Source organism: Myotis daubentonii, chromosome 11 (genome assembly GCF_963259705.1).
Source record: "Myotis daubentonii chromosome 11, mMyoDau2.1, whole genome shotgun sequence".
NCBI classification, from domain to species: domain Eukaryota; kingdom Metazoa; phylum Chordata; class Mammalia; order Chiroptera; family Vespertilionidae; genus Myotis; species Myotis daubentonii.
Window position 1 is genome coordinate 6,880,906 of NC_081850.1, and position 24,723 is coordinate 6,905,628.

Sequence of the window (24,723 nt, forward strand, 5' to 3'; positions counted from 1 at the left end):
TATTATTTTTAGTGACTATATGACTATTGGGTTTTTAATTTTTTTTGAATAAGTCTTGGACTTATATTTTTCAAGAAATACATCCATGACACCTAAGGTTTCAAATGTGTTGGCACATACTTTTTTTTGAAAACATTCTCTTACCATGTTTAGAAAACTTTAGCACGAAACACATTTATCAACGGTTACCATCTAGTTCACAGAATCACTGGGAAGGGGCAGCAGCTATATCTGAAAATGAGCAGAAATACCGAGAGGCTGGGTGGAGGGGGACACAGCGGAGCCGCCCCTCCCAGGAAGTTCACATTCCTCCTCCATTTACTCTCTTCTTTCGGAACTCTAATTATTCAGATGTCGGGTAATATTATTTCTGGAACTTCTATTATTCATCCTCTATTAGCTTTTTTCCCCCTCATAATTTCTATTTCTTTGACTTTCCTGTTTACAAAAGGATTTCATTAATTTTATTCTTCAGCTTTTCTACTAAATTTTTCATTTTTTGTTCTATTTATCTTTAAATTTCACATTTCTAATACAAATAAAAATGAAAACCTTTAAAAGAAGTTAAAAATTGTTGGCCAATTCTGATGGTGTGTTTCTCAGCTGCCTGTGCAGGCCTATGTAACCCTATTTTATGGGTCATCCAGGGTTCGAACTGCTGTATCTTCCTGATGAACGGACTAATCTATATTTCTAGTAATACTAATTTGCTTTAATGCCTGTTGTGATTGATATTGATAAAGCTGTGCCTTTTTTCTTTTGGTTGGTGTTCCATAGATATATGCAATGTTTTTTCTCATTTCAGTTTCAACCTTACGTTTTGGGTGTGTTTCTGGAAGATAGCATGCAGCCCGGTTTTAATGTACTCCTCTTGGGTGTTCTTGTCTTTAACGGAGCGTAGCAGTACGGACACTTCTGAAATCCTGCAGATATTACGATTACAGTGTAATCATTGTGTTCACTTAGCCAAATAACTCAAAGGATCGCTAATATTTTAAAAGCACAAGGAAACCTGTGAAAACTTGTTGGACTTTTATTTAACGTAGCTAGGAAGCATACAGCAGGAAGACAAAGGAGCTCCTTGGAGAGCATTTGATAAGCGGGGCTGTATGCAGTCAGTCGGGAAAGGAATGTGAAATCACATGGGCAAGATAGGTACCAGCCGGGCTCCCTTTCCACGGGGCAGTGATCGCGCCACCCCGGGGTCAGCCTCTCGGCCAGCTTCCGAGCCTGCAGACGCCTCTGTCCCTGGCCTTGTTCCAGGGCAGTGGTTACCTGCCCCAGCGTCAGACCAGGTCAGGCAGCTACTGGAAAACGTTCGAGGGTGGTGTTAATAAACAACCCAAGCATTAATGTTTTGCCTGTATCAAAGTTTGGGATGATGTTTTCCTTAACGATTTAACAGCAAAATTAATTTTTTTTTGTCACAATGTGTGCATTATGGCCTTATTAATGTGATAAGGTTAGGGGTAATGTTACCTGCAAAACAAACTACAAAGGCTAGAGGCAGTTGTAAAATAAACATTTGTACACAAGAAAATTAAACTGTGGCATGGGTATTGTAAAAGTTAGAATTGGCATAATTAGCTTAATAAAGAGCAAATGGTGGGGGATGACACATCTACCACACTCACTTTCATAAAGATGGAGGTCCGCCCCGGAATAAAGCCTGTTTCATAAGACAAAAAAATACACAAACTTCTTTGTGGTAAGCCACTAAAATTTGGAGTTATTTGTCACAGCAGCTACTGTTATCCTAACTAGTGCAAATTAACAAGAAATGCCCAAGATTTACATGAAGAAACTTTAAAAGTGTTTAGAAGAATGTATGAAATCTGAATAAATGGATACCATATTTATGGATGAGACATCTGATTACAGCCAAAATGTAACTTCCACCTAAATGTCTCTAATTTTAACATACTACTTTAAAATGTATACAACTTTATCTGTAAAATCACACTAAGAAGATTAAAAAATAACATTTTGAAAGAGAATAATACAGGGTAGGGACTTCCTCTATCAGACATCAGATACCAAAGCTTTATTGTAAGACTATGATTAAATCAGAAGTGGCCGTGTCATTTAAGTAACAAACAGGTCAATGAAAACAGAACAAATCGAACAGAAACAGACCCATGTACTTATGAAAATTTTGCATCTGACTAAGTTGGCATTCAAATCAGGAAAGAAAGGACAAATAGAAAAATGTCGTTGAGACAATTAGCCACCCATTTTGAAAAATATAATGCTAGATGATTTTAACCTCACACCTTTTTCAAAAATAAATGACAATAACCAAACAAACTACGAAGGGTTGTAGGAAAATCTACTTATATCCTTGGAGTTAGAGAAAATCATAAGAAAAAAATTAACAAACCCATCAAGTCACAAACTTGATAACATTAAAATAACCTATCATGTATGCCAAGACACCATAAACAAAGGAGAAACACTGCTACATATACAGTAGGCAAATAATTATTATCCAGAATATATAAAAAACCTCCCATAGATTTATAAGAAAATGACAAAACACCAGTAGAAGGATGGTCAAAGGGTATATACTGGTATTTCACACATAAACATACAAAAAGATACTCAGCCCCACCATTAATTGGGAAAATTACAACAATAAAACAGAGGTCCTCAAACTTTTTAGCATGAGACTGACGTGCTACCTACTGCGCTAACGAGGCACCTATCCTCAAAACTTTTTAAACGGGGGGCCAGTTCACTGTCCCTCAGACATTCCACACATGAGCACTGCGGGCCCGGGACGAGTCAGCTGCTAAGCAGGACAGGCAGCGGTGGCAAAAACACCTGGCAGACCGGATAAATGTTTTCATGTTTTTGGTGGGCCGCATGTGGCCCGCAGGCCGTAGTTTGAGGACCCCTGCAATAAAAGGATATCATTTCTTGACCATTAGATTGGACAATTTTGAAAAGTTTGTTAATATAAACTATTGGCCAGAGAGTGGAGAAATAGCTATAATTTTACTTTTGATGGTACAGTTTGAAGGGAGGACATTTAGGCAATACTGTTAAAATTTAAAAAGCATAGACCCTTTAACACAACAATTGCACTTGTCTATCTACTCTAGGAATTGGTTCACTTGTATATACAAGGAGCTATATAGGAAGGTTTTCTTTGTAGCAGTATTGGTAATAAGAAAGCTTGACAACAACTTAAATGCTCACCCATATGAGCTATAAGCACCTGGAAGCAATAAGGAGAGCCAAGTGGCTCAGCATGAACTGATGTGGACATGGGTCAATGCTCAGGGATGAGACTCAGCATCACGTTAAAAAGGTAGCACTTACAATGCCATTTGTAAAGTGTGCAAAGAAAGAAAACCCACAACACACACATTTACTTCTGTATGTTCTTATATGTGCGTGTAGATGCTGAGATAGAGTTAGGAAGGATCAACACCAAACTCCAGGCAGGGAGAGCCTGTGGTGGGTGAGGAAATGGCACTATGGTGGCCTCAGGGACGCCTTATACAACGAGAATGCACTGGTGTATTCAATAGTATAATTTAATAAATCAAAGCAGAAAAGTATGTAGACACTCAGGCTTCCACCTCAGAGATTTTTATTTGGATGGTTTTGGTAGGAATTGGTGTTTTTGGACATCTTCCTGGTTGATTCTGAGACCAGTGGCTTGAAGATCGAATTATTGGTTATTGTAGACCCTATATTATAGTCTTTAATTTGGCTTCTTATGTTTCCTATAACATTAATTCCTCATTGCAATGCTGGCATAGTGCTCGCTTTGACCACATATGTCCTAAAACCGGATTGATATAGAGAAGACGTGCCTGGGCCTGTGCAAGGGTGACATGCAAGTTCATGAAACATCCCATACATTTGTCAACATGGAACATTTTCTGTTGTGTATTGAAACGTGGGGTTTGAGGTACAGACTTCTTCTTGTGGCTTCTTGTCTGATGAAGATGAAGAATAAATTCATGGACTAACGGATTTCTTTAATAAAAATGTAGAAGTTTATTGGAAGCATATACAAACTCCATCTGGGCAGAGGTGTCCCAAAGGGGATCCCCTTAGGGAGGGGCCCCCAAATGGGGAAGCCTGCTCTCTCTCTCTCTCTCTAATGGAAAAAAAAATCCCTCCTGGTGTCCCTTTGTCTCCGGTTTATATATGTTGCAGTTCTTTGTTTGAACCTGACCCTCTCTAATTGGACCTTTCATTAATTTAGGGTCCCCATGCTTTCCTCATTGGTTACTTTGTTACAATGTATCAGTTTCAAAGGCCAAAGCCCAGTGGTGCCCCCTCTTCCTCTCCCCTTGTCTTGTAACATTCCTCTATTCTCTGTGAAAATATGTTTCCTTCGTTCCATTATCCTGTGATTTTTCTATATCCTCGGTGAATGTATGTCTTCTCCCTCCTTCTCCTGTGGCATTTTTCTGTCCATTGGACAAGTAAGATAAGCATTTTGGCGTCTCCAAGCTGCTCAGGTCAGGACTGCTTTTGATCTACCTTCTAATTGCTTTAATTGCTCATCCTTCACATATGCATGCCTCCCCCATGGACACTCTGTATTCCCAAAATCAGCCTATTTTGTCCCTAGAATTCCTTTCAGTGTAATTTACCACAATTTAAAAAGTAACAGTATAAGGCATTTAATTAAAACCATAGAGAAAGATTTTTTTCCTTAATTAAATCTTTATTGTTCAGATTATTACATTTGTTCCTCTTTTTTCCCCCCATAACTCCCCTCCTCCCAGTTCCTGCCCCACCCTCCGCCCTCACTCCCCACCCACTGTCCTCATCCATAGGTGCACGATTTTTGTCCAGTCTCTTCCCGCATCTCCCACACCCCTTCCCCCCCCAAGAATAGTCAGTCCATTCTCTTTCTATCTCCCTGATTCTATTATGATCACCAGATTATTTATTCACTTGATTCTTAGATTCACTTGTTGATAGATGCATGTTTGTTGTTCATAATTTGTATCTTTACCTTTTTCTTCTTCTTCCTCTTCTTAAAGGATACCTTTCAGCATTTCATATAATACTGGTTTGGTGGTGATGAACTCCTTTAGCTTTTCCTTATCTGTGAAGCTCTTTATCTGACCTTCAGTTCTGAATGATAGCTTTGCTGGATAAAGTAATCTTGGTTGTAGGTTCTTGGTATTCATCACTTTGAATATTTCTTGCCATTCCCTTCTGGCCTGCCAAGTTTCTGTTGAGAAATCAGCTGACAGTCGTATGGGTACTCCCTTGTAGGTAACTGAGTTTCTTTCTCTTGCTGCTCTTAAGAGTCTCTCTTTGTCTTTTGCTCTTGGCATTTTAATTATGATGTGTCTTGGTGTGGTCCTCTTTGGATTCCTTTTGTTTGGGGTTCTCTGCTCTTCCTGGACTTGTAGTCTATTTCTTTCACCAGGTAGGGGAAGTTTTCTGTCATTATTTCTTCAAATAGGTTTTCAATATCTTGCTCTCTCTCATCTTCTGGCACCCCTATAATTCTGATGTTGGTACGCTTGAAGCTGTCCCAGAGGCTCCTTACACTATCTTCGAATTTTCGGATTCTTTTTTCATTTTGCTTTTCCGGTTGGGTGTTTTTAGCTTCTTCGCATTTCAAATCTTTGCCTTGATTCTTGTGGTCCTCTGGTCTGCTGTTGGGAGTCTGAATAATATTCGTTATTTCAGTCCGTGTATGTTTAATTTCTAGTTGGTTCTTTATCATAACATCGAGGGTCTCATTAGATTTGTTGAGGATCTCATTAAGTTTATCAGTGGCTTCTAGACAGTTCTTGAGAGACCTTAAAAGTGTGGTTCTGAACTGAATATCCTCCATTGACAGTTTTGTCCTATTTCTTTGTCTCCGCATTTTTTATGCTTTCTTGGTGCACCCCCTAGTGGTCTTTGTGTGCAGTCCTCCTGTAGTTAAGCCTTGATTGTTGTAGTTAATACTAGGGGGATTTGACCTCCAGGCCAGCTGGCTGTGAGAATCAGCTGTGTCTGCAGTGGGAAAACTTCTGTCCTCTAGGGAGGTGCTAATCTAGCCTTTGCCTGAGGCTATCTGGCAAATGGCTCTGCGCAGGGCTTGGGCGGGGCGGGTGGGTCACTCGGGCTCGGGATCAACAGGGTCGCCGGAGAGAGCAGTTATGGCGGCTCTCAGTTCCGTCCCTAGGGGCTCTGCCTCACAGAGTCCCAGCAACCGCTGCAAACCTCGGAGAGAAAGCTGCCTTCGAGTTCCAACTGAAGCCAGACAGTCCCGCTTCTCCCCTTTGAGTCTGGGTCCCTAGAGACTCTCCTGGATCTGGAGCTCAGAATCTGAGACTCCCTCCCGATTGAAAGCACCAACCGCGCCCTCTGCCGCCAGCCCGCTCTGCTCGCACTCCGTACCTGAGTATTTCACTTCAGCACTGCATCTCCTCTGAGTCTGGGTATGATATTCTCTTTCCTCCTAGTTGTAGAATTTCCACTCAGCCAGCCTTCCTGTGGTTCTGGATGATGTCCGTTCCGTCTTTTAGGTGTGTTTTGATTTGGTTGTTCAAGGCAGCAATCTCCGGCGTTAACCTATGCCGTCATCTTGGTTCTCCTATCAAAACCATAGAGAAAGATTTTAATGAACTAGGTCCTTTGTCACTAACTCAAATGTCATCAGCCTGTTTGCACGATCATTGGTTTTCCTTCTGTCCTCAGGCAAAGATCTAATTTTGCTCACGTGTAGCATTGTTTGGTGCGAAGCCCGCGTTAATGCATGCCATTCCCGTCCTGCGTCCCCCGGCCCCCAGGAGTCAGGCAGTATCTATCCCGAAGAGACTTCCTTGCGGGTCTCAGGGAAGCAGGCACGTACCCTCCAGCTGGGAGCCAGAGGGCAGGCGACAGGGCTCAGGCATGAGCATGTCTGTGCAGAGTGAACCACAAGGAGAGCGTCCTTGTGAGCAGGAAGCAGCTCAGGAGGTGCTGCAGGAATCGGGTCTCTATGGAGCAGTGCTGCCCGGGCTGGTATGTAACTTATAGTCTAGTGGCTTCCAAACCCCGATTTTCAGCACCGCCCGCACCCGAGCGTCCTGATGAGAGGGCGTCAGGCTGTGGTCTGTACAAAAGGGAACGTGGACTAGTTCCTCGCACGTCATAAACACAAGCAGGATTATGTCATGTTTAGCCTGGCCCAGGGCAGCTGTTTTGCCCAGAACGCAGAAATGTCTGCACATTTAAACCCAGAAAAAGCAAGCACCTCGCCTTGGGACCCAGTGGGTGATGCCCCAACTCACCTTTCAGGCAAGCCTTCCTGTCTGCTGACTGTCTTCTCTCTCTTGGTTTTCCCCTCCCAGCTAGCAAGACAAGGCCTCAATGTTGTGCTGATCAGCCGGACGCTGGAAAAACTACAGGCTATTGCCGTGGAGATTGGTGAGCGACCCCAAGGAATGAGGGAAGTGTCTGTGAGTGCTCTGGCCAGGTCTGCTCTGGTCCTGCTTGCAGAGGCACCGCCAGCATCCCCCCTGCTCCCTGAGGCCTGGGGCGCGGGCCCTGCTGCGGGAGCTCAGTTTGCAAAGCTAAGTGCAGGCTGTGGAGGGGGCGTTTCGTTCACGGCTGAGTCTCTGGCGGGCGAGGCAGGATCAGAGCAGCGCCAGTAGGTCTGCTCTCTTCTCTGGTCCCGCGTCCTCATCTCTAGAATCAGACGTCCCCATCCAGAGGCCCAGCTTCCTGGGGGCTTCTGCCACTCCCTGTGGGACTTGCCTTCCACGTGTCTGTGCTCTGCTCCGTGCAGGAAGGGGAGGGGCGACGCTTCGTGGTGACACTCAGATTTAAAAAAAAAACCTTGGCGCAGGGCTGCTGTGCGGCTGTGAAGACTGCACTGCACAACGCTGGGAGGCCGCACTCACAGGACAGCGTGTTATTATCATGACACCTCTGAAGTGTCCTTAGCTAATGACCATCACAGTATCCCTCTTTGGGATTTGCATTTTAATGATTAATTATTAATTTAGTAGTTAATACACTCCTTAACTCACAGGAATAGGCCTTTAATGATAAAGACTTGGGAAACCACGGCAGGCCGCCTGGGGGACAGTTTGTGTCCCTGAGGCATCAGGAGGCGGACGGGGTGGCTCAGTGCCCTTGGGCCGATGAATTCTGTGTCTGGATATCAGAGGTAACTCTGACCAGGATTCGGGCATTCTTCAGTGCTCCTCCCGCAATGTTAAAGTGTGATTTTCATCGGCCTCTTAAAGAGCAAGCAGTGTCTTCAGCCTGAGAGCATCCCACCCCCAAACTATGCCTCAACATCACTTGCCCCAGAAATATTGGGTCTGGCTCCAGCGCTGAGGGGGGCAGCTGGTGACATCTGTGCTGCTTCCACACCTCGCTGAGCTCCTGCACAGGCAAGTTCACCGCACGAGGCTAGTTCACGCGGGAGAGTGGCAGGGCCTGGCCAGGAGCAGTGCGGGTGCCCCGGGCAAGGCACTAGCGACTCAGCTGGCTTCTCCTCTGGAAAATGCAGACAGCACCTACGTGGCACGGTTGGAGAGAGGATTAAAATAGGAGATGGTGCAGGTAAAGGCTTGGTGAATGCTAACGTGTGGGCAAATGCAGAGGGTGGCTGTGTCTCCGGAGGGACCCGGCGCGGCACAGGGGGCATCACACTGTGCCTGCAGCCCTTAGGCCAGGCCTCTCCACAGAGCGAGCACCAGAGTCAGCTGGGGCGTGGGTGCAGAAGACCCCTGGCCTCCCAGGGTGCCTGGTTCTCTAGGTCCCGGGAGGAGCCTGAGGTTTTGTGTTTCTAACCAGTTGCTGGTGGTGCTGATGCTGTGTTCTGGGGACCCCGCTTTGAGAATCACTGTGTTAAATCTAATGCGTGTACTTGTTACTGTGGTAACGCTCAGACTCACCCCTCTAGCACATGCCAGCTTTATCCGGGCTACTTCTTGTCTCTAATGGGGTGGTGGGCTTGTGCTCATAAACGTCGCTCAGGCTGCGTGGGAGCGCAGGGGAGCTCCACGGGCAAGAGGGGATTTGAACTCGTGATCACTGAAGAGTAACATTGTCTTGAATGCAGAGCGCGCTACAGGGAGGAGTGTGAGGATCATACAAGCAGATTTCACCAAGGACGACATCTATGAGGATATTAAAGAAGAACTCAAAGGCTTAGAAATTGGAATTTTAGGTAAGCAAATTGCAATGCTCAGAGCGTGCTGTAATACGTCAGAGCAATAACTACCTCGGTGACCCTTGATTATCCCACGGTGGCTTGAGCTTAACCCATAACTGTGTTTTAAGCTGTGGCATTAACGAATATTAAAGTTCAGTTCTTCAAGAGGCATTACCTGACTAACAGATGTATATAGAGCTTTAGAATGTATCAGACCTTCCCGACCGCCTTCCCTAATGTCAGAGAGGACGAATGTTCTCTCACCGACTGACACTGACATTCGGCGGGAAGAGGGAACCTCAGAAACACGCGCCTGAAGGACCAGTTACCCAACACGCTTGGCTGTGATTGACGCATGAAATGGCAGCGCAGTGCGCGTACTTGTGAACTGATCACCTTATTCAGGACACAAGACGATGTTTCTTCTGTGATGATTATAAACACGCTATTTCATCACTACGCACACAGTACAATGTCTGTATTGTGCATAGAAAGAAGGTTTGATTTCTAAAGTTCCTGCTGAATTAAGAAAAAAATTACTAATTCTTTTTACTAATAACAATGAAAAACATATTGTTGCAGAAAAACTGGAAAGAGTAGAGAAGCATATAAGAGAATTATGAATTTCTTAAAATCCTGACGGCCCGAGAGAGCATTTTGGTGCATATCCTTCCAGATACATATTCTCATATGTCTACATGGGTCTTACGTGTTTACACATATTTATTTACATATTTACTTGTTTTAAATTTTGTTCTTTCCATCACCACCTGTCCCGTCTGTGTGTTGTGCGTTTTTAAAAGCCGTTCATCACACACACTTTCCCCTGCCTTCAGCTGAGCAGCCGTGGTTGTGAGTGACTGCACTGCGCTCCAGCCGGGCTGCACCCCATTCCCTTCATGTGCTTCCTATCCCTGGATCATGATCTCTTCCCTCGGATCTGTTTAGTTATCAAATCATGTCACAATGAACGACCTGGGGTATCAATCTTGTTGAAGGTATTTTCTTTTTTAAAAAAAATATTTTTATTGATTTCAAAGAGGAAAGGAGAGGGAGAGAGAGAGAGAGAAACATCCATGATGAGAGAGAATCAATCAGCTGCCTCCTGCATGCCCCCTACTGGGGATGGAGCCCGAAACCAGGGCACGTGCCCTGACCGGGAATCAAACCCTGATCTCCAGGTTCCTGGGTCGGCACTCAACCACGGAGTCACGCTGGCCAGGCATGAAGGTATTTTCCTAAAAACACCTTCCAAGAGAAGAATTTCTGGGTTGAGTGTAACTGTTTTTAAGGTTTTCAACAAACATTTGCCACTGGCTCTTCTGACATCTTTTTGTTTTGCCTCCCCCGGCAGTCAACAATGTTGGAATGATCCCCAGCCTTCTGCCACGCCATTTCCTTAACACACCGGAAGAAATCCAGGTACAGCTGTGCTTTCTGTGGCGCCCTCCTCTCAGCAGGGCCGGGGAGGGTGTCTGGACAGAATTCTGTGTCCCAGGGGGCTGTCTGGAGGGTTCCCTTTCTTCTCATCTTAGTACTTGGTCCACAGCAAGGCATCCCTGCTCATGGCCATTTCTAAGATAAGGTCACCTCTCCCCTCCTCCGCACATCAGCGCCCGCCGGCTGCTGCCCTAGTCTTTGGGGCTCTGTGCTGTGTTTCATAAGGGGTAACCCTGCCTGGAAATTTTATGGCTGTGGACGCAAGTGGGAGAAGCTCTTTGGTTTTCTTTGTCTTCCCAGGTAATAAAATTTGTTCGGAGTTCAGCGTGAGGGAAGTCAGTGATACAAACTCTGCGGTTGAGGTATTGATTCTAAGTTCAGCAAGCGTGGCTCAGACCCCTGGCCGCCATTGCTGGCCATGCGTGCATTTGGTGCATTTAGCAGCCCTGGAAGGTACTCCTTGTTACGTCTTCCAGGCTCTGACCTTTGAGGTCATGGGGTCATATCCAGGCTGTCGCGCTCCCAGTCCCCCACTGTGCAGGCGTTCCCATGCTCCCATGTGAGTCCGAGAGGAGCGGGCGGAGTGCCCACTGCTGGGCGTAGCTGCACACCCTTGCCACGCCCGCCTCTCCATTAAGCAGATGCCATTCTTGCTTCTTTCTCTGTTCATGTCTGTACTTGTGCCCGTTTCTGTGTCTACCCCTCTTTCCCTCTCTGTCTGTCTCGGGAGACTCTACTAGTTTCTTTATCTGGCCTCTGTAGCCCGGAACCTCCGCCTTGTTAGACAGCCACTGGCCTTTCTTTCTTTTTTTAAATATATTTTATTGATTTTTCACAGAGAGGAAGGGAGAGGGATAGAGAGTTAGAAACATCGACGAGAGAGAAACATCGATCAGCTGCCTCCTGCACACTCCCTACTGGGGATGTGCCCGCAACCAAGGTACATGCTCTTCACCAGAATCGAACCTGGGACCCTTCAGTCCGCAGGCTGACGCTCTATCCACTGAGCCAAACCGGTTAGGGCGCCACTGGCCTTTCTGTTCTCGCTGCCGTTGTCCCCAGGCCCACGCACGCTGCCCCCTTCCTCCAGCTGGGAAGTAACCGCTGCCTTGGAAAAGCTGTGTCCACATTCCTCTTTACAGATTTGAGGAAACTCTTAGTAATTGACTTCGTTCAAGGTCACACTGCACAGATGCACGGCACGGAGGGCAGCCGTTTCCCAGCCCTGGCGCAGGCGCCCTGAGCTTCCAGGAGGAGCCGGTGTGCCGGCTGGGCGAGTGGGGAGCAGCTCAGACGCCTGCCTCCGCCCACTTCATGTTTCTTTTTTTTTAAAAAAAATATATTTTATTGATTTTTTACAGAGAGGAGGGGAGAGGGATAGAGAGTTAGAAACATCGATGAGAGAGAAACATCGATCAGCTGCCTCCTGCACGCCCCTTCCTGGGGATGTGCCCGCAACCAAGGTACATGCCCTTGACCGGAATTGAACCTGGGAACCTTCAGTCCGCAGGCCGACGCTCTATCCCAGGGGTCCTCAAACTACGGCCCGCCCGTGGGCCACATGCAAATACAAATATTGTATTTGTTTCCATTTTGTTTTTTTACTTCAAAATAAGATATGTGCAGTGTGCATAGCAATTTGTTCATAGTTTTTTTTAAACTATAGTCCGGCCCTCCAACGGTCTGAGGGACAGTGAACTGGCCCCCTGTTTAAAAAGTTTGAGGGCCCCTGCTCTATCCGCTGAGCCAAACCGGTTAGGGCCACTTCATGTTTCGTTAGCACCGACTGCACGTCAAGAGAACGTCTCAGCTGATTTGTGGTTGTGGTTGTTCATTCCAGAGCCTCATCCACTGTAACATCACCTCGGTAGTGAAGGTACGTGACCAGTGTACGTGCCGAACGCATTCACGTGGAGCAGCTCCCGGCATGTGGCAACGCAGGACACCCGGCCCTTCCCTGTGGAGGGGACTCTCTGGACTTGAACTGCACTTGACTGCGAGGCCCACGCGTGGCCTTTCGGTTGTCTTGTTCTGTTTTCACCAAGCGCAGGGAGGGATTCATGCTCCCTCGTGTTTGAGGCCTATTTCTGCCTTCCGTTCTGCCACATGTCAGAACATATTAGACCTGACGCTGCTGAAACTGATTCTGGATTCCAGGGTGACTTTTTAAAAAATTCACTACTTTCCTCTGATTTTATTCTAGTAAATAGAGGAAAAGTCGCTCTGTTGGAGAAAAAGACAGAGGGCAGGCATGGATTTTATGGACTCCTGTTCCATAAGTACTTGCCAATTGGAGTTCATGTATCTCTGACTCCAGCTCAGCCACTAGCTGGCTGGGCAGCGCTGGGCGTGCTGTTTAACTCCCTGGAACCTCAGATTCTTCATCTGCTAGAAAAGTGTGGCACTAAGTGTGTCGGGTGCTGTTCTGCACAAGCGTCAGTAGGCACGACGGCCACGGAGCTGAGCTGACTGTGCCCTGGAGAGAGTGGGGGGGTGGGGGTCGGGGGTGTGTGGGGGGAAGGGCCCTCCTGGGCAGGCGGCTGGGGGAAGGTGCTGCCGAGAAGCAGGCCCAGCCGCGCCTGCTGAGCGGATGGCACTTCTGTGTGAACACAGGCTTCTCTCCTCTGAATGGCTTGTGAGTGAACCCTGGGCTCTGAGACCCCACTGACCCCACAGCCGGTGCCTGGCTCAGGCCACAGCGTTCACAACTGCGCCTGGCGCCCTGTGGCCATTCCCCAGGCCCCGTGGAACCACAGCAGGGAGCCAGGTGTGACCCCCGGCTTCATGGGTCTGGACCCTGGCTGGGAGCAGCAGGAGGCTCAGTCTCATCTTGAGGACATGGACTGGCCGCGGAGGACGGCTTTCCCACAGGAGAATCAGCTGCTCGCGACCTAAGGGGAGGGGATGGATGCTGAGTAGAGCCAAAAATTTTTTTTCAGGTGGATAAGTTGGGCTGACAAAAATTGTTTTTACCATTGACTGTTTTTCTGTAAGCATAGTGGTATTTTACGTAGCCTGCCCAGTGTTCATTGGTACACACATTCTTTTAGGCTGAGCAATCAATAGCTTTTCAAACTCCCAGCTGATGTAATTGTAAGTTTTATATTTCCAACTGTTGTCGGTAGTCTTATCACTAAAATCTTTCACATTATTTGACACGTGGATCTCTCACTCTTGGTCCATTTGATCAAGGGGCTTCCCAGATGTATTTGATAACCCTGACTCCTTTAGCAGAGGGATGTTTTGATTTGCTAAACAATTATTTTATATATTGTTAGACACTGACTTCCCTAAATAACAGAGAAAACACACGGGAGGTTAGCTTATACGCATGCCACCCCAGCTGTCCACGCTGGTGGGAGGCATGACAAGTATCCCTTATTCCATTATTCCACAGGAGCCGTCTGGGAATAGGAGAGGCCCCTGTCAGGGCAGGGGTGGGAGCTGAGCTTGTGGGCAAAAGGAAGGTGAGATCAGAGACTAAATATTGGGAGCTTTGTGACAGAGACTCACAAACCCGACGTCCTCTCTCTACCCGGGATTGCTTCCCCCAGTGAGGCTAGAGCATTCAGCCGGGAGACTGAGGACCTGCTGGCGTGCTCCTCAGTGACGTTGGAAAAGCCAAGGAAGGGTGATGACAATCTAGCCCTCATCCTTTTCTCACCTCCCTTCAAATCCAGGTTTTCAGGAGGCAGTCCCGTGGGTTCTAGGGACCACCCCCCACTCTGGAGGCCCCGCAGGTAGGGCGTGGCAGGGACAGAGCCCCCCCGGAAGCTCCTGGGGCTCCCAGGCCACGTGCAGAGACTGGCAGAGCTAGTCCTCTGGCCCTGGGCCTTTTGATTTCTCTGCTTTGCCCCACCTGTTTGGTTCCTCTCTGTCTCAAACCTGCTCCCCAGACAGGGCCCCCGTCCACTCGGATGTACGTTTGAGAACCCTTTAGCCCACACAGTTGCCGCCTCCTTAATTCTTAAAACGTGCGCCTTACAATTACGATGTGAAAAGCTCTTTAACGGGATGTTTAAGCTCCGGAAGTTGCAGAAAAGACCTCTTTTGGGACAGAAGGTTGGGAGGGGGAAGGGACTTCCCAATACAGTTGTAATTCTGACAGACCGACAGACAGACATGTCTGTCTGGGGAGCTAGCACAGACCACCTGCAGGCTGCTTATGCGGCCGCTGTTGGATTGACAGGTGTCCTCCCCGGTACTTGCGACGCTCATGGACACCTGCGTGATGTCCTGACGCCCCCCAATCCTAACTCAAGGCTGAGGCTTGTGATGAGCAGCTCCGCTTGCCTGTCTCCTGGGGTAGAGAGTATCTGGGGCCCTCAGTGCTGACCCCACACCAGGACAATTTCCATAATTTTTCACTGCCCTCGTTTTGCAGGAAGACTGGAGCTTTAGCAGGAGAAACCAGAGGCCTCTGAGCAGTTGGCCATTTTCTGAGTTGCGTCCTGTAGGTTCCGGCCTGACTCTAGTGTTGCCAGAATGACCCCCAATGCGTGTGGCCATCTGAGAAGATTAGGCAGTTCCCCAGCTCCCTCCCACACCCACTCCCCCAAGTTGCACGCCCATTGCTATTTAGTTCCTTTGTCAAGGCTTAACGTTGACCTTCTCTTGTAGATGACCCAGCTCATTCTGAAGCACATGGAGGCAAGGTAAGGCCTTTCTTTGAAACGGTGGAGCACACGGGCTCCCTGGCCTGGCCGGCGGCGGGTGTGGAGGCTGGGGCTGGGGCGCCTCTGGCTGCGGTTTTAACAAGTGATAACACTGTGATGACAGGACATGGACATTACAGGGGAAATAACATTCTGCCCAGGCCAGCTTTGCAACACACAAGCATATTGAAGGTCAAGTGTAACATACACTGGAGGGAGGAAGAGAACAGCGGATTCAGCACACATTGTAGTAAAAAATTAACTTACGTTGAGCATAAAAAAAACTTCAGAAGTTGGCCTGAGACCAAGACCATCTCTTTGTTATTATAAATTTCAGCTCTTGTCAGAATGAATACTCCAGTTTAGTGGTAAAAATCAGCACCCCATCAGCACCCCAGCAGCACCCCATCAGTGCCTCCATTTACGCCACGTCTTTATCACCCTGTTACCCACCCATGGGAGCCGGTCTCACGCACCCACGGGAGCCGTCCTCACACACCCACGGGAGCCAGTCTCAGGCCGTGTCCATGAACAGCAAGTGGCCGATGGCTTTGTCCTCCCTCGAGGAAGCGAGGCTGGCCCTGCTACTCTAATGTGCAGTTTCCTGGTTTTTCTGGATCAAACCGGTCTCATTGGGGTGGATTAAAGGGATTACATTTCCAAAGGGCACTTAGGGAACCCCGGGACTTGTGAGGACGCCTGTGTGAGCAGGTGATGGGCCATCCAGTTCCACCCCAGACTGACGGCATCTGCCTTGTTGTGGGTCGTCATGGGCAGAAGGGCCCTGAGCGCCTGTGCCCGCGCTCCAGGGAGAAGGATCCCCTCCCCTCCTGTCTGCGCTCAGTGGGTTCCTGCGTTTCGGCGGGGGCCCCTTGTTGCAGCAGAACCCGTTCCCGGTGGCAAGCCCTGGCCCCAGCCCTCGCTCACTGCCCACTGACTGCCCAGGGTCACCATTGTGCGGCCGTGGCCCTGAGGGAAGCAGAGCGGGGTTCCCCGGCGCGCACACGAGCTCCTTGGTTTCTTCCTTTGCACGGAGCCCCCAGGCAGCGCAGCTCCTGAAACGTTGCTTCTTTGCCTTTTAGGAGGAAAGGGCTCGTCCTGAACATTTCTTCCGGGGTGGCCCTCTTTCCCTGGCCTTTCTACTCCATGTATTCGGCTTCCAAGGTGAGCGACAGCAGAGTTCCAGGCTCCTCCTCCCTCCCCTTGCTGTTCCCGCTTGCCATTTTCCTGTGGCCCATCTGGCCAGTCCATGGGCAGATCGCCAGGAGGCGCTCTCCTGTGTCCAGGGCGGAGCTAGTCAGCAGGGGTTTGGGTGCATAGACCTCCTGGCCTGGGAGCCCTGCTGTCCACTGTGGTTTCCTCCCTGCCCTGGAGGCCTAGCCAGGTGTCCCCGTGCCCTCGTCTTGAAAACAAACTCGGGGGGGGGGTGCTCTACACAAGGGACAGCCCCCCACCCCCGGGTTGGGTCATGTATGTGCAGTGGCCCGAGGTATGTATTTATCCCCACCATGTATGTTCCCATTCATTGCGGGATCTCTTCTCAGACCAAGAGATGAAGTCCTAACTCGCATCAGAGAAGCGGCACGTTTTAAGACAACGTGGTGGGCTCCTGCGGGGCCCCCGGAACCTGCAAAGTTGGTTCTGACGGAGAAAGCAAGCTCCGGGCCCTGAGGTGTTTCTCCTTCTCGCTCCAGGCTTTTGTGTGCACGTTTTCCAAGGCCCTGCAAGCGGAATATAAGGAGAAAGGAATAATTATCCAGGTGAGGCTGACAGTTCGAGTCCCCTGAAGAGATGCTCCAGGTCCCCGTGGAGCCAGCCACTGCCTCCTGCAGGGCTGGTGCTGAAGTGCAGCGGGAGGAGTGGTCTGCATGACTCTCCGGGGTTCCTGCGACCCTTGCACTGGCCGCTGTGCCCTGTGGCTGCGCCTGCTGCCACCCTCTGCCGTGCCCTGGGCTGGAGCAGGAGACGGGGCAGGGTGAGTGAGTGCCCAGGAGCGCTGTCGCCCCTCTTGCTACCCGATGCTGCATCACGCCAGAAGTTGGGGCCTGGTCGGCCATGCTTTCCTCTCTACTGTAGGTACGGGAGACGGGCTTGTGTGGGAGGATGGTGGAGAGGGAAAGAGACACTGGGCATCGGTCCACGTCGGAAGGGGTGGGGTGCCCCCCTTGCGGGCTGCTCATCTGTGCTGGGCCCAGAGGTCCTCACCCCTGGCTCTGAGCAGCGGGCAGAGGGGCTCGGCCGCCCCTTCACCCACAGCCGCACACCGATCGGGCTGTCCTGCTGCCTGTAGGCTGGGCAATAGGACATCTGTGTCAGCGATGTCCATGCGTTGGCTCACAGCACGGAGTCCAGTGATTTCTAGGACCTGGAATAAAAGCTGTATTTGCAGGGTTTTGTTGCTGTTGGGGAGGAAGTTGTACGGCATAGTATTAGAAGTGGAAAGGCTCACTCACTGTGACATCTTTTTTTTTTTAATATGTTTTTATTGATCTCAGAGAGGAAGGGAGAGGGAGAGAGAGAGAGAAACATCAATGATGAGAGAGAATCATTGATTGGCTGCCTCCTGCACGCCCCCTACTGGGGATCGAGCCCACAATCCGGGCGTGTGCCCTTGGCCGGAATCCAACCCGGGACCCTTGAGTTTACAGGCCAACGCTCTATCCACTGAGCCAAACCAGCTAGGGGTCACGTGACATCTTTAAAATCATTGGTGTGCATGCGGATTTCAATTAAAATGCTCACGGGTATGAGACGATCTCAGGTGGCTACGTTTTAAATTAAGTAAAGTTTATTCAAAAGGCAGATATGAATTAATGGTGAGAACTTTGCAATTAACATCGACTTCTGCCGCTGAGTGACGGGAACAGCACACCATGCCGCTAGGCCACTCGCTCTTTGCCCGGCTGACTGAAGTCCCGCCCATCAGGGACTGCCCTTCCTGCCCATCTTCCAGCTCCCGCTGCAGACAGATTCCTTTTGCACAAGTGCTACCCCGTGCAGGCTGTTCGCTGCAGTAAAACATAACCCTTTACACCTCACTGACTTCCAACCACAAAGATTCATTTCTCATTCATGATGCGCATCTACGGGGAGCTGCCAGGGCATCAGCTCGGGGCAGTGACGCAGGGACCGGCGGATGGAGCAGCTACTCCGTGGGGGTTGTGAGCTGACACGCCAGGGCAACGTGGTAGCAGTTCTAGAGGGTTTTCCATTGATAACGAAGGGCTCTGGCTCAGAAAAGACGCCGGTCACTTTTGCTCACACTCATGGGCCAGATCTGGTCACATGGTCCCACCCAACCGTGTGTAATTCTATCATGTGCCTGGAGGAGAAAAGAACTAAAAATACTTGGTGAACCACACGAATGCTTACCAGAGCTACCTGCTTACTAGTCATATGACAGGCTTGGCATCACCATGATCTTGAGAATTGTGGTGAGAGAGGCTGGGGCTGCTGAGTGAGTGGGTTCCGTGGGGCAGCAGGGGTGGGAGGAGGTGGGGGAGGGGAGGGGCCCCTTCCTGGAGGCAGGAGCCTCGGAGCTGCTCTCCTAGCCAGTGAGAGAAGGTGAAAAGGCTCTGCGACCTTTCGGAACCACTGGGCTCTCCAAACACTTATGTAATGGGTGCTCAATAAAGATTTGTGAATTGGGCAGCGAAGCAGGCACTAGAGACTTGAGTTTGATTTTCAAATCCCAGCTCTGCCACTTGCCATGTGAGTGATCCTGGAAAACCTGCTGAAACTCCGCGAGCCTCCGTTTCCCAGAATCACCTGCACAACCCCTACTGGGGATCGAGCCCCCAGCCCGGACCTGCGCCCTTGACTGGAATCAACCCGGGACCCTTTGGTTCCCAGGCAGATGCTCTACCCTCTGACCAAAACAGGCCGGGCGGCACTTTGTTTTATAAGTGACAATCCAAGGAGGAGACGTAAGTGGGTTACAGGAAATCCACTGGTGATAGATGAGAGAGGGAGGGAGGGAGGGAAGGAGGGAAGCAGCAAAGAGGGGTGGGGAGTGCGGGGACCTCTGGGATTGGATAAAAAGTAAAATGATAGACGCATACTTCTTTTTTAAAAAAAATATTTTTATTGATTGCAGAGAGGGAGGGAGAGAGAAACATCATCGATGAGAGAGAATCTCCCCATCTGTAAAAAGGGCATGTTTACCATGGCTGCTCACTTCTCTAGGTTCTTATAAAGATCTAATGAATGAACAAATATGCACATTTCACCCCGGTTTATGATGCCCCTGTGCTCCACAATGAGGTGTTTTGTGAACCAAACCCCACTGTGGGAATGAAAATACTTACTATTTCCCCACCTGGGAGTGGGTTGGGAACGCATGCTCCCGCATCTCTCCAAGAGGAACAGGGTGAGATCGGTGGAAGAAAGTGTTTTGCCGATTAACGACGATAGCGTTCATTTCCATGAGGGCCATTCAGTCGTGTTGACTGATTCATAACTGATTCATTCATAACAGTGTCATGTCAGGGGTGATGTGAAGAAAAGCTGACATGATGAAAATGGCAAACGTGATGTGAAGAAAAGTAAAACCAAGAAAACAAGCACGGACCTTTTTTCTCTAAAGATGCCGAGCTCTGTGTGTCTGGGAGAAAGTCAGCCTCCTGCCAGGTGCGGGGGCCGTGGATGGAAAGAGGGGGTCGTGAAGTGCAACCCAGAGGCTTTAGTTGCCCCATCGTTGGCTGTGTGTGTTAGAAACACACGTCTGAGAGAGGGTTGCCAGATAAAATACAGAACACCCAATAAAATCTGAATTTCAGATAAATAAATGAAAATTTAAATGTAAATATAGCCCACGGAGTACTTGGGACATAGTTATACTGAATTTTTAAAAATTTTAAAAAGTATTACATGTCTCCTTTTCCCCCCGATTGACCCTCCCACGCCTGCCCCCACCCCCAGTAAACCCCCCACCGCCCCATTGTCCGTGTCCATGTTAATATGCATGCATACAAGTTCTTTGGTTGATCTCTAACCCACCCCCCTCCCCTGCCTTCTTTCTGAGGTTGGACGGTCTGATCAGTGTTTCAGTCTCTGGACCAATTTTTGTTCATCAGTTTATGTTGTTCATTATATCCCACATATGAGTGAGATCACGTGATACTTATCTTTCTCTGACTGGCTAATTTTGCTTAGCGTAATGCTCTCCAGCTCCATCCATGCTGTTGCAAATGTTAAGAATTCCTTCTTTTTTACCACAGCATAGTAGTATGTTGTGTAGATGTACCACAGTTTTCTAATCCACTCATCTGCTGATGGGCACTTAGGCTGTTTCCAAATCTTAGCTATTGTAAATTGTGTTGCTATGAACATAGGGGTGCATATATCCTTTCTGATTGGTGTTTCTGGTTTCTTGGGATATATTCCTAGAAGTGGGATCACTGGGTCAAATGGGAGTTCCATTTTTAATTTTGTGAGGAAACTCCATACTGTCTTCCATAGGGGCTGCACCAGTCTGCATTCCCACCAGCAGTGCACGAGGGTTCCTTTTTCTCCACATCCTCTCCAGCACTTGTCGTTTGTTGATTTGTTGATGATAGCCATTCTGACAGGTGTGAGATGGTACCTGATTGTTGTTTTGATTTACATCTCTCAGATGATTAGTGACTTTGAGCATGTTTTCATATGTCTCTCTGCCTTCTGTATGTCCTCTTTCGAAAAGTGTCTATTTAGGTCCGTTGCCCATTTTTTTGATTGGATTGTTTATCTTCTTTTTGTTAAGTTGTATGAGTTCCCTGTAAATTTTGGAGATTAAACCCTTATCGGATGTAACATTGGCAAGTATGTTCTCCCATGCAGTGGGCTCTCTTGTTTTGTTGATGGTTTCTTTTGCTGTGCAGAAGCCTTTTATTTTGATGTAGTCCCATTTGTTTATTTTCTCCTTAGTTTCCATATTGGTAAAGACATTGCTACAACATATGTCTGATATTTTGCTGCCTATGGAGTCTTCTAAGGTTTTTATGGTTTCCCATCTTATATTTAAGTCCTTTATCTATTTTGAGTTTGTTTTTGTGTATGGTGTAAGTTGGTGAACTAGTTTCATTTTTTTGCATGTATCTGTCCAATTTTCCCAACACCATTTATTGAAGAGACTGTCTTGACTCCATTGTATGCTCTTGCCTCGTTTGTCAAATATTAATTGAGCCTAATGGCTTGGGTAGATTTCTGGGTTCTCTGTTCTGTTCCTTTGGTCTATTTGTCTGTTCTTGTGCCAGTACCAGGCAGTTTTGAGAATAGTGGGTTTGTAATATAGCTTGATATCTGGTATTGTGATCCCTCCAAATTTGTTCTTCTTTCTCAGAATTGCTGTGGCTATTTCGGGTCTTTTTTTATTCCAGATGAATTTTTGGAGAGTTTGTTCTAGGTCTGTGAAATATGCCATTAGTATTTTAATGGGAATTGCATTGAATCTATAAATTGCTTTGGGTAGTATGAACATTTTAATGATTTTGATTCTGCCAATCCATGAACACGGTATGTTCTTCTATTTGTTTATGTCTTCCTCTATCTCTTTTTTCAATGTCCTGTAGTTTTCTGAGTATAGTCTTTTACCTCCTTATTTAAGTTTATTTCTAGGTATCTTAATTTTTTTGTTGCAGTGGTAAATTTTTTTTTTTTTTTAGTTTCTCTTTCTGTGAGTTCATTATTGGTGCATAAAAAAGCCATAGACTTCTGGGTGTTAATTTTGTATCCTGCTATATTGCCAAATTCATTTATTAAGTCTAGTAGTTTTTTGATGGGGACTTTAGGGTTTTCTAGGTACAATATCATGTCATCTGCAAATAATGACAATTTTACGTCTTCTTTTCCAATTTGGATGCCTTTTATTTTTTCCTCTTGTCTGATCACTATGGCTAGTAGTTCCAGTGCTATGTTGAACAGAAGTGGTGAAAGTGGGCATCCTTGTCTTGTTCCTGTTCTTAGGGGAAATGAGTTTAGTTTTTGCCCATTGAGTATGATGTTGGCTGTAGATTTGTCATATAAGGCTTTTATTATGTTGAGGTATGCTCCCTCTATTCCCACTTTGCTGAGAGAGTTTTTTGTTGTTTTTTTTTAATCAAGAAAGGGTGTGGATTTTGTCAAATGCTTTTTCTGCATCGATTGATATGATTATGTGATTTTTGTCTCTCAATTTGTTTATGTGATGTATCACATTTATTGATTTACAGATATTGTACCCTCCTGATATCCCCGGAATAAATCCCACTTGGTCATGGTGTATGATTTTTCTAATGTAATGCTGGATCCAATTTGCTAGAATTTTGTTGAGGATTTTAGCATCTATGTTCATCAAGGATATTGGCCTGTAGTTCTACTTCTTTGTGGTGTCTTTATCTTGTTTTGGAATAGTGTAATGCTGGCTTCATAGGAAGAGCTTGGAAGTGTGCCTTCCTCTTGAATTTTTTGGAATAGTCTGAGGAGGATAGGTTTTAGTTCTCTGAATGTTTGGTAGAACTACCCTCTAAAGCCCTCCAGACCAGGGCTTTGTTTGTTGGAAGATTTTTGATTACTGCTTTAATTTCATCGGTAGTTATTGGCCTATTCAGGTTTTTTGATTCTTCCTGATTGAGTTTTGGAAGCTTGTATTTTTCTAGGAATATGTCCATTTCATTTAGGCTGTCCAGTTTGTTGGAGTAGAGTTGCTCATAGTATTTTTTTTTTTTTTTTTTTTACAATCCTTTGTATTTCTGTGGGGTCTGTTGTTACTTCACCTATTTCATTTCTGATTTTGTTTATTAGGGTCCTTTCTCTTTGTTTCTTGGTGAGCCAGGCTAAAGGCTCATCGATCTTGTTTATCCTTTCAAAGAACCAGCTCATGGTTTTATTGATCTTTTGTATTTTTTTTGTGTGTGTGTCTCTATGTCGTTTATTTCTGCTCTGATCTTTATTATTTCCTTCCTTCTGCTTACTCTGGGCTTTTCTTGTTACTGTCTTTCTAATTCTTTTTTAAAAAAAATATATTTTATTGATTTTTTTACAGAGTAGGAGAGAGGGACAGAGAGTCAGAAATATCGATGAGAGAGAAACATCGATCAGCTGCCTCCTGCACACTCCCCACTGAGGATGTGCCCACAGCCAAGGTACATGCCCTTGATTGGAATCGAACCTGGGACCCTTCAGTCCACAGGCCGACACTCTATCCACTGAGCCAAACCAGTTAGGCCTCTTTCTAATTCTTTAAATTGTAGGGTTAGGTAATTTATTACCTTTTTTCTTGTTTTTTTGAGGTAGGCCTGCAGAACTATGTACTTCCCTCTCAGGATTGCTTTCACTCTGTCCCATAGATTTTGGACTGTTGTGTTTTCATTGTTGTTTCTTATCAGGATACTTTTTATTTCTTCTTTGATCTCTTTGGTAACCCAATCATTGTTTAATAGCATGCTATTTAGCCTCCAAGTGTTTAATTTTTTTCATTTTTTTATTGTAGTTGATTTCTAATTTTATGCCATTGTGATCTGAGAAGATGCTTGATATGATTTCTATCTTCTTGAATTTGAAGAGACTTTGCCTGTATCTCAATATATGGTCTATCTTTGAAAATGTCCCATGTGCACTTGAGAAGAATGTATATCTGTAGCTTTGGGATTAAATGTTCTGAAGATGTCTAATTCCATCTCATCTAGTGAGTCATTTAGGATTGATGTTTCTTTGCTGATTTTTTGTTTAGAGGATTTATGCAGTGGCAAAATTCTTACTTTGTCTCTGGTGTTTGCCAATTTAATTATGATGTGTCTTGGTGTCGGTCTTTTTGGGATCCTCTTGTTTGGGACTGCATAATAGGGTATTAAAGTTGACTGTATTGCTGGCGATCTCTCCCTTGATATCTTCCAGAAGTTTTTTTTATGTATTTGGGTGCTTCTGTATTGGGTGCATATATGTTTATCAGAGTTATATCCTCTTGTTGAATTGCTCCCTTTAGTATTATGAAGTGGCCTTCCTTATCTTTTGTTATGGCCTTCACTTTGAGGTCTATTTTGTCAGATATAAGTATTGCTACCCCAGCTGTTTTTTCATTTCTATTCACCTGAAAATTTTTTTTCCCATACCTTTGCTATCAGTCTGTGCTAGTCCTTTGTTCTGAGGTGGGTCTCTTGTAGACAGCATATATATGGGTCATGTTTTCTTACCCATTCAGCTACCCTATGTCTTTTGTTTAGAGCATTTAATCCATTTACGTTTAAGGTTATTATTGATAGGTACTTGTTTGTTGCCATTTTTATTCTTTATGCCTGTGTTCCTTCTTCCCTTCTGATTTCTTCTTTTAATAGCAGTCCCTTTAGCATTTCTTGCATTGGTGGCTTGGTGGTAATAAACTCCCTTAGCCCTTTTTTGTCTGAAGCTCCTTATTTCACCTTCAATTTTGAATGATAGCCTTGCTGGGTATAGTATTCTTGGATTCAGTCCCTTGCTTTTCATCACTTTGTATATTTCATTCCATTCCCTTCTGGCTTGATGTGTTTCTGTTGAGAAATCAGTTGATAGTCT

The 24,723-nt window shown here is 46.7% G+C and overlaps 1 protein-coding gene across 1 annotated transcript in view; it reads left to right on the forward strand.

The window, feature by feature from the left end:
- Positions 1-24,723, forward strand: part of HSD17B3 (hydroxysteroid 17-beta dehydrogenase 3) — a 51,255-nt gene that overhangs the window by 21,069 nt on the left and 5,463 nt on the right. The window contains exons 4-10 of the mRNA XM_059658683.1: positions 7,308-7,383; positions 9,032-9,139; positions 10,479-10,546; positions 12,405-12,440; positions 15,185-15,219; positions 16,302-16,383; positions 16,914-16,979. Coding sequence (XP_059514666.1) covers positions 7,308-7,383; positions 9,032-9,139; positions 10,479-10,546; positions 12,405-12,440; positions 15,185-15,219; positions 16,302-16,383; positions 16,914-16,979 — 471 coding nt within the window. The remainder of the gene's footprint in view (positions 1-7,307; positions 7,384-9,031; positions 9,140-10,478; positions 10,547-12,404; positions 12,441-15,184; positions 15,220-16,301; positions 16,384-16,913; positions 16,980-24,723) is intronic.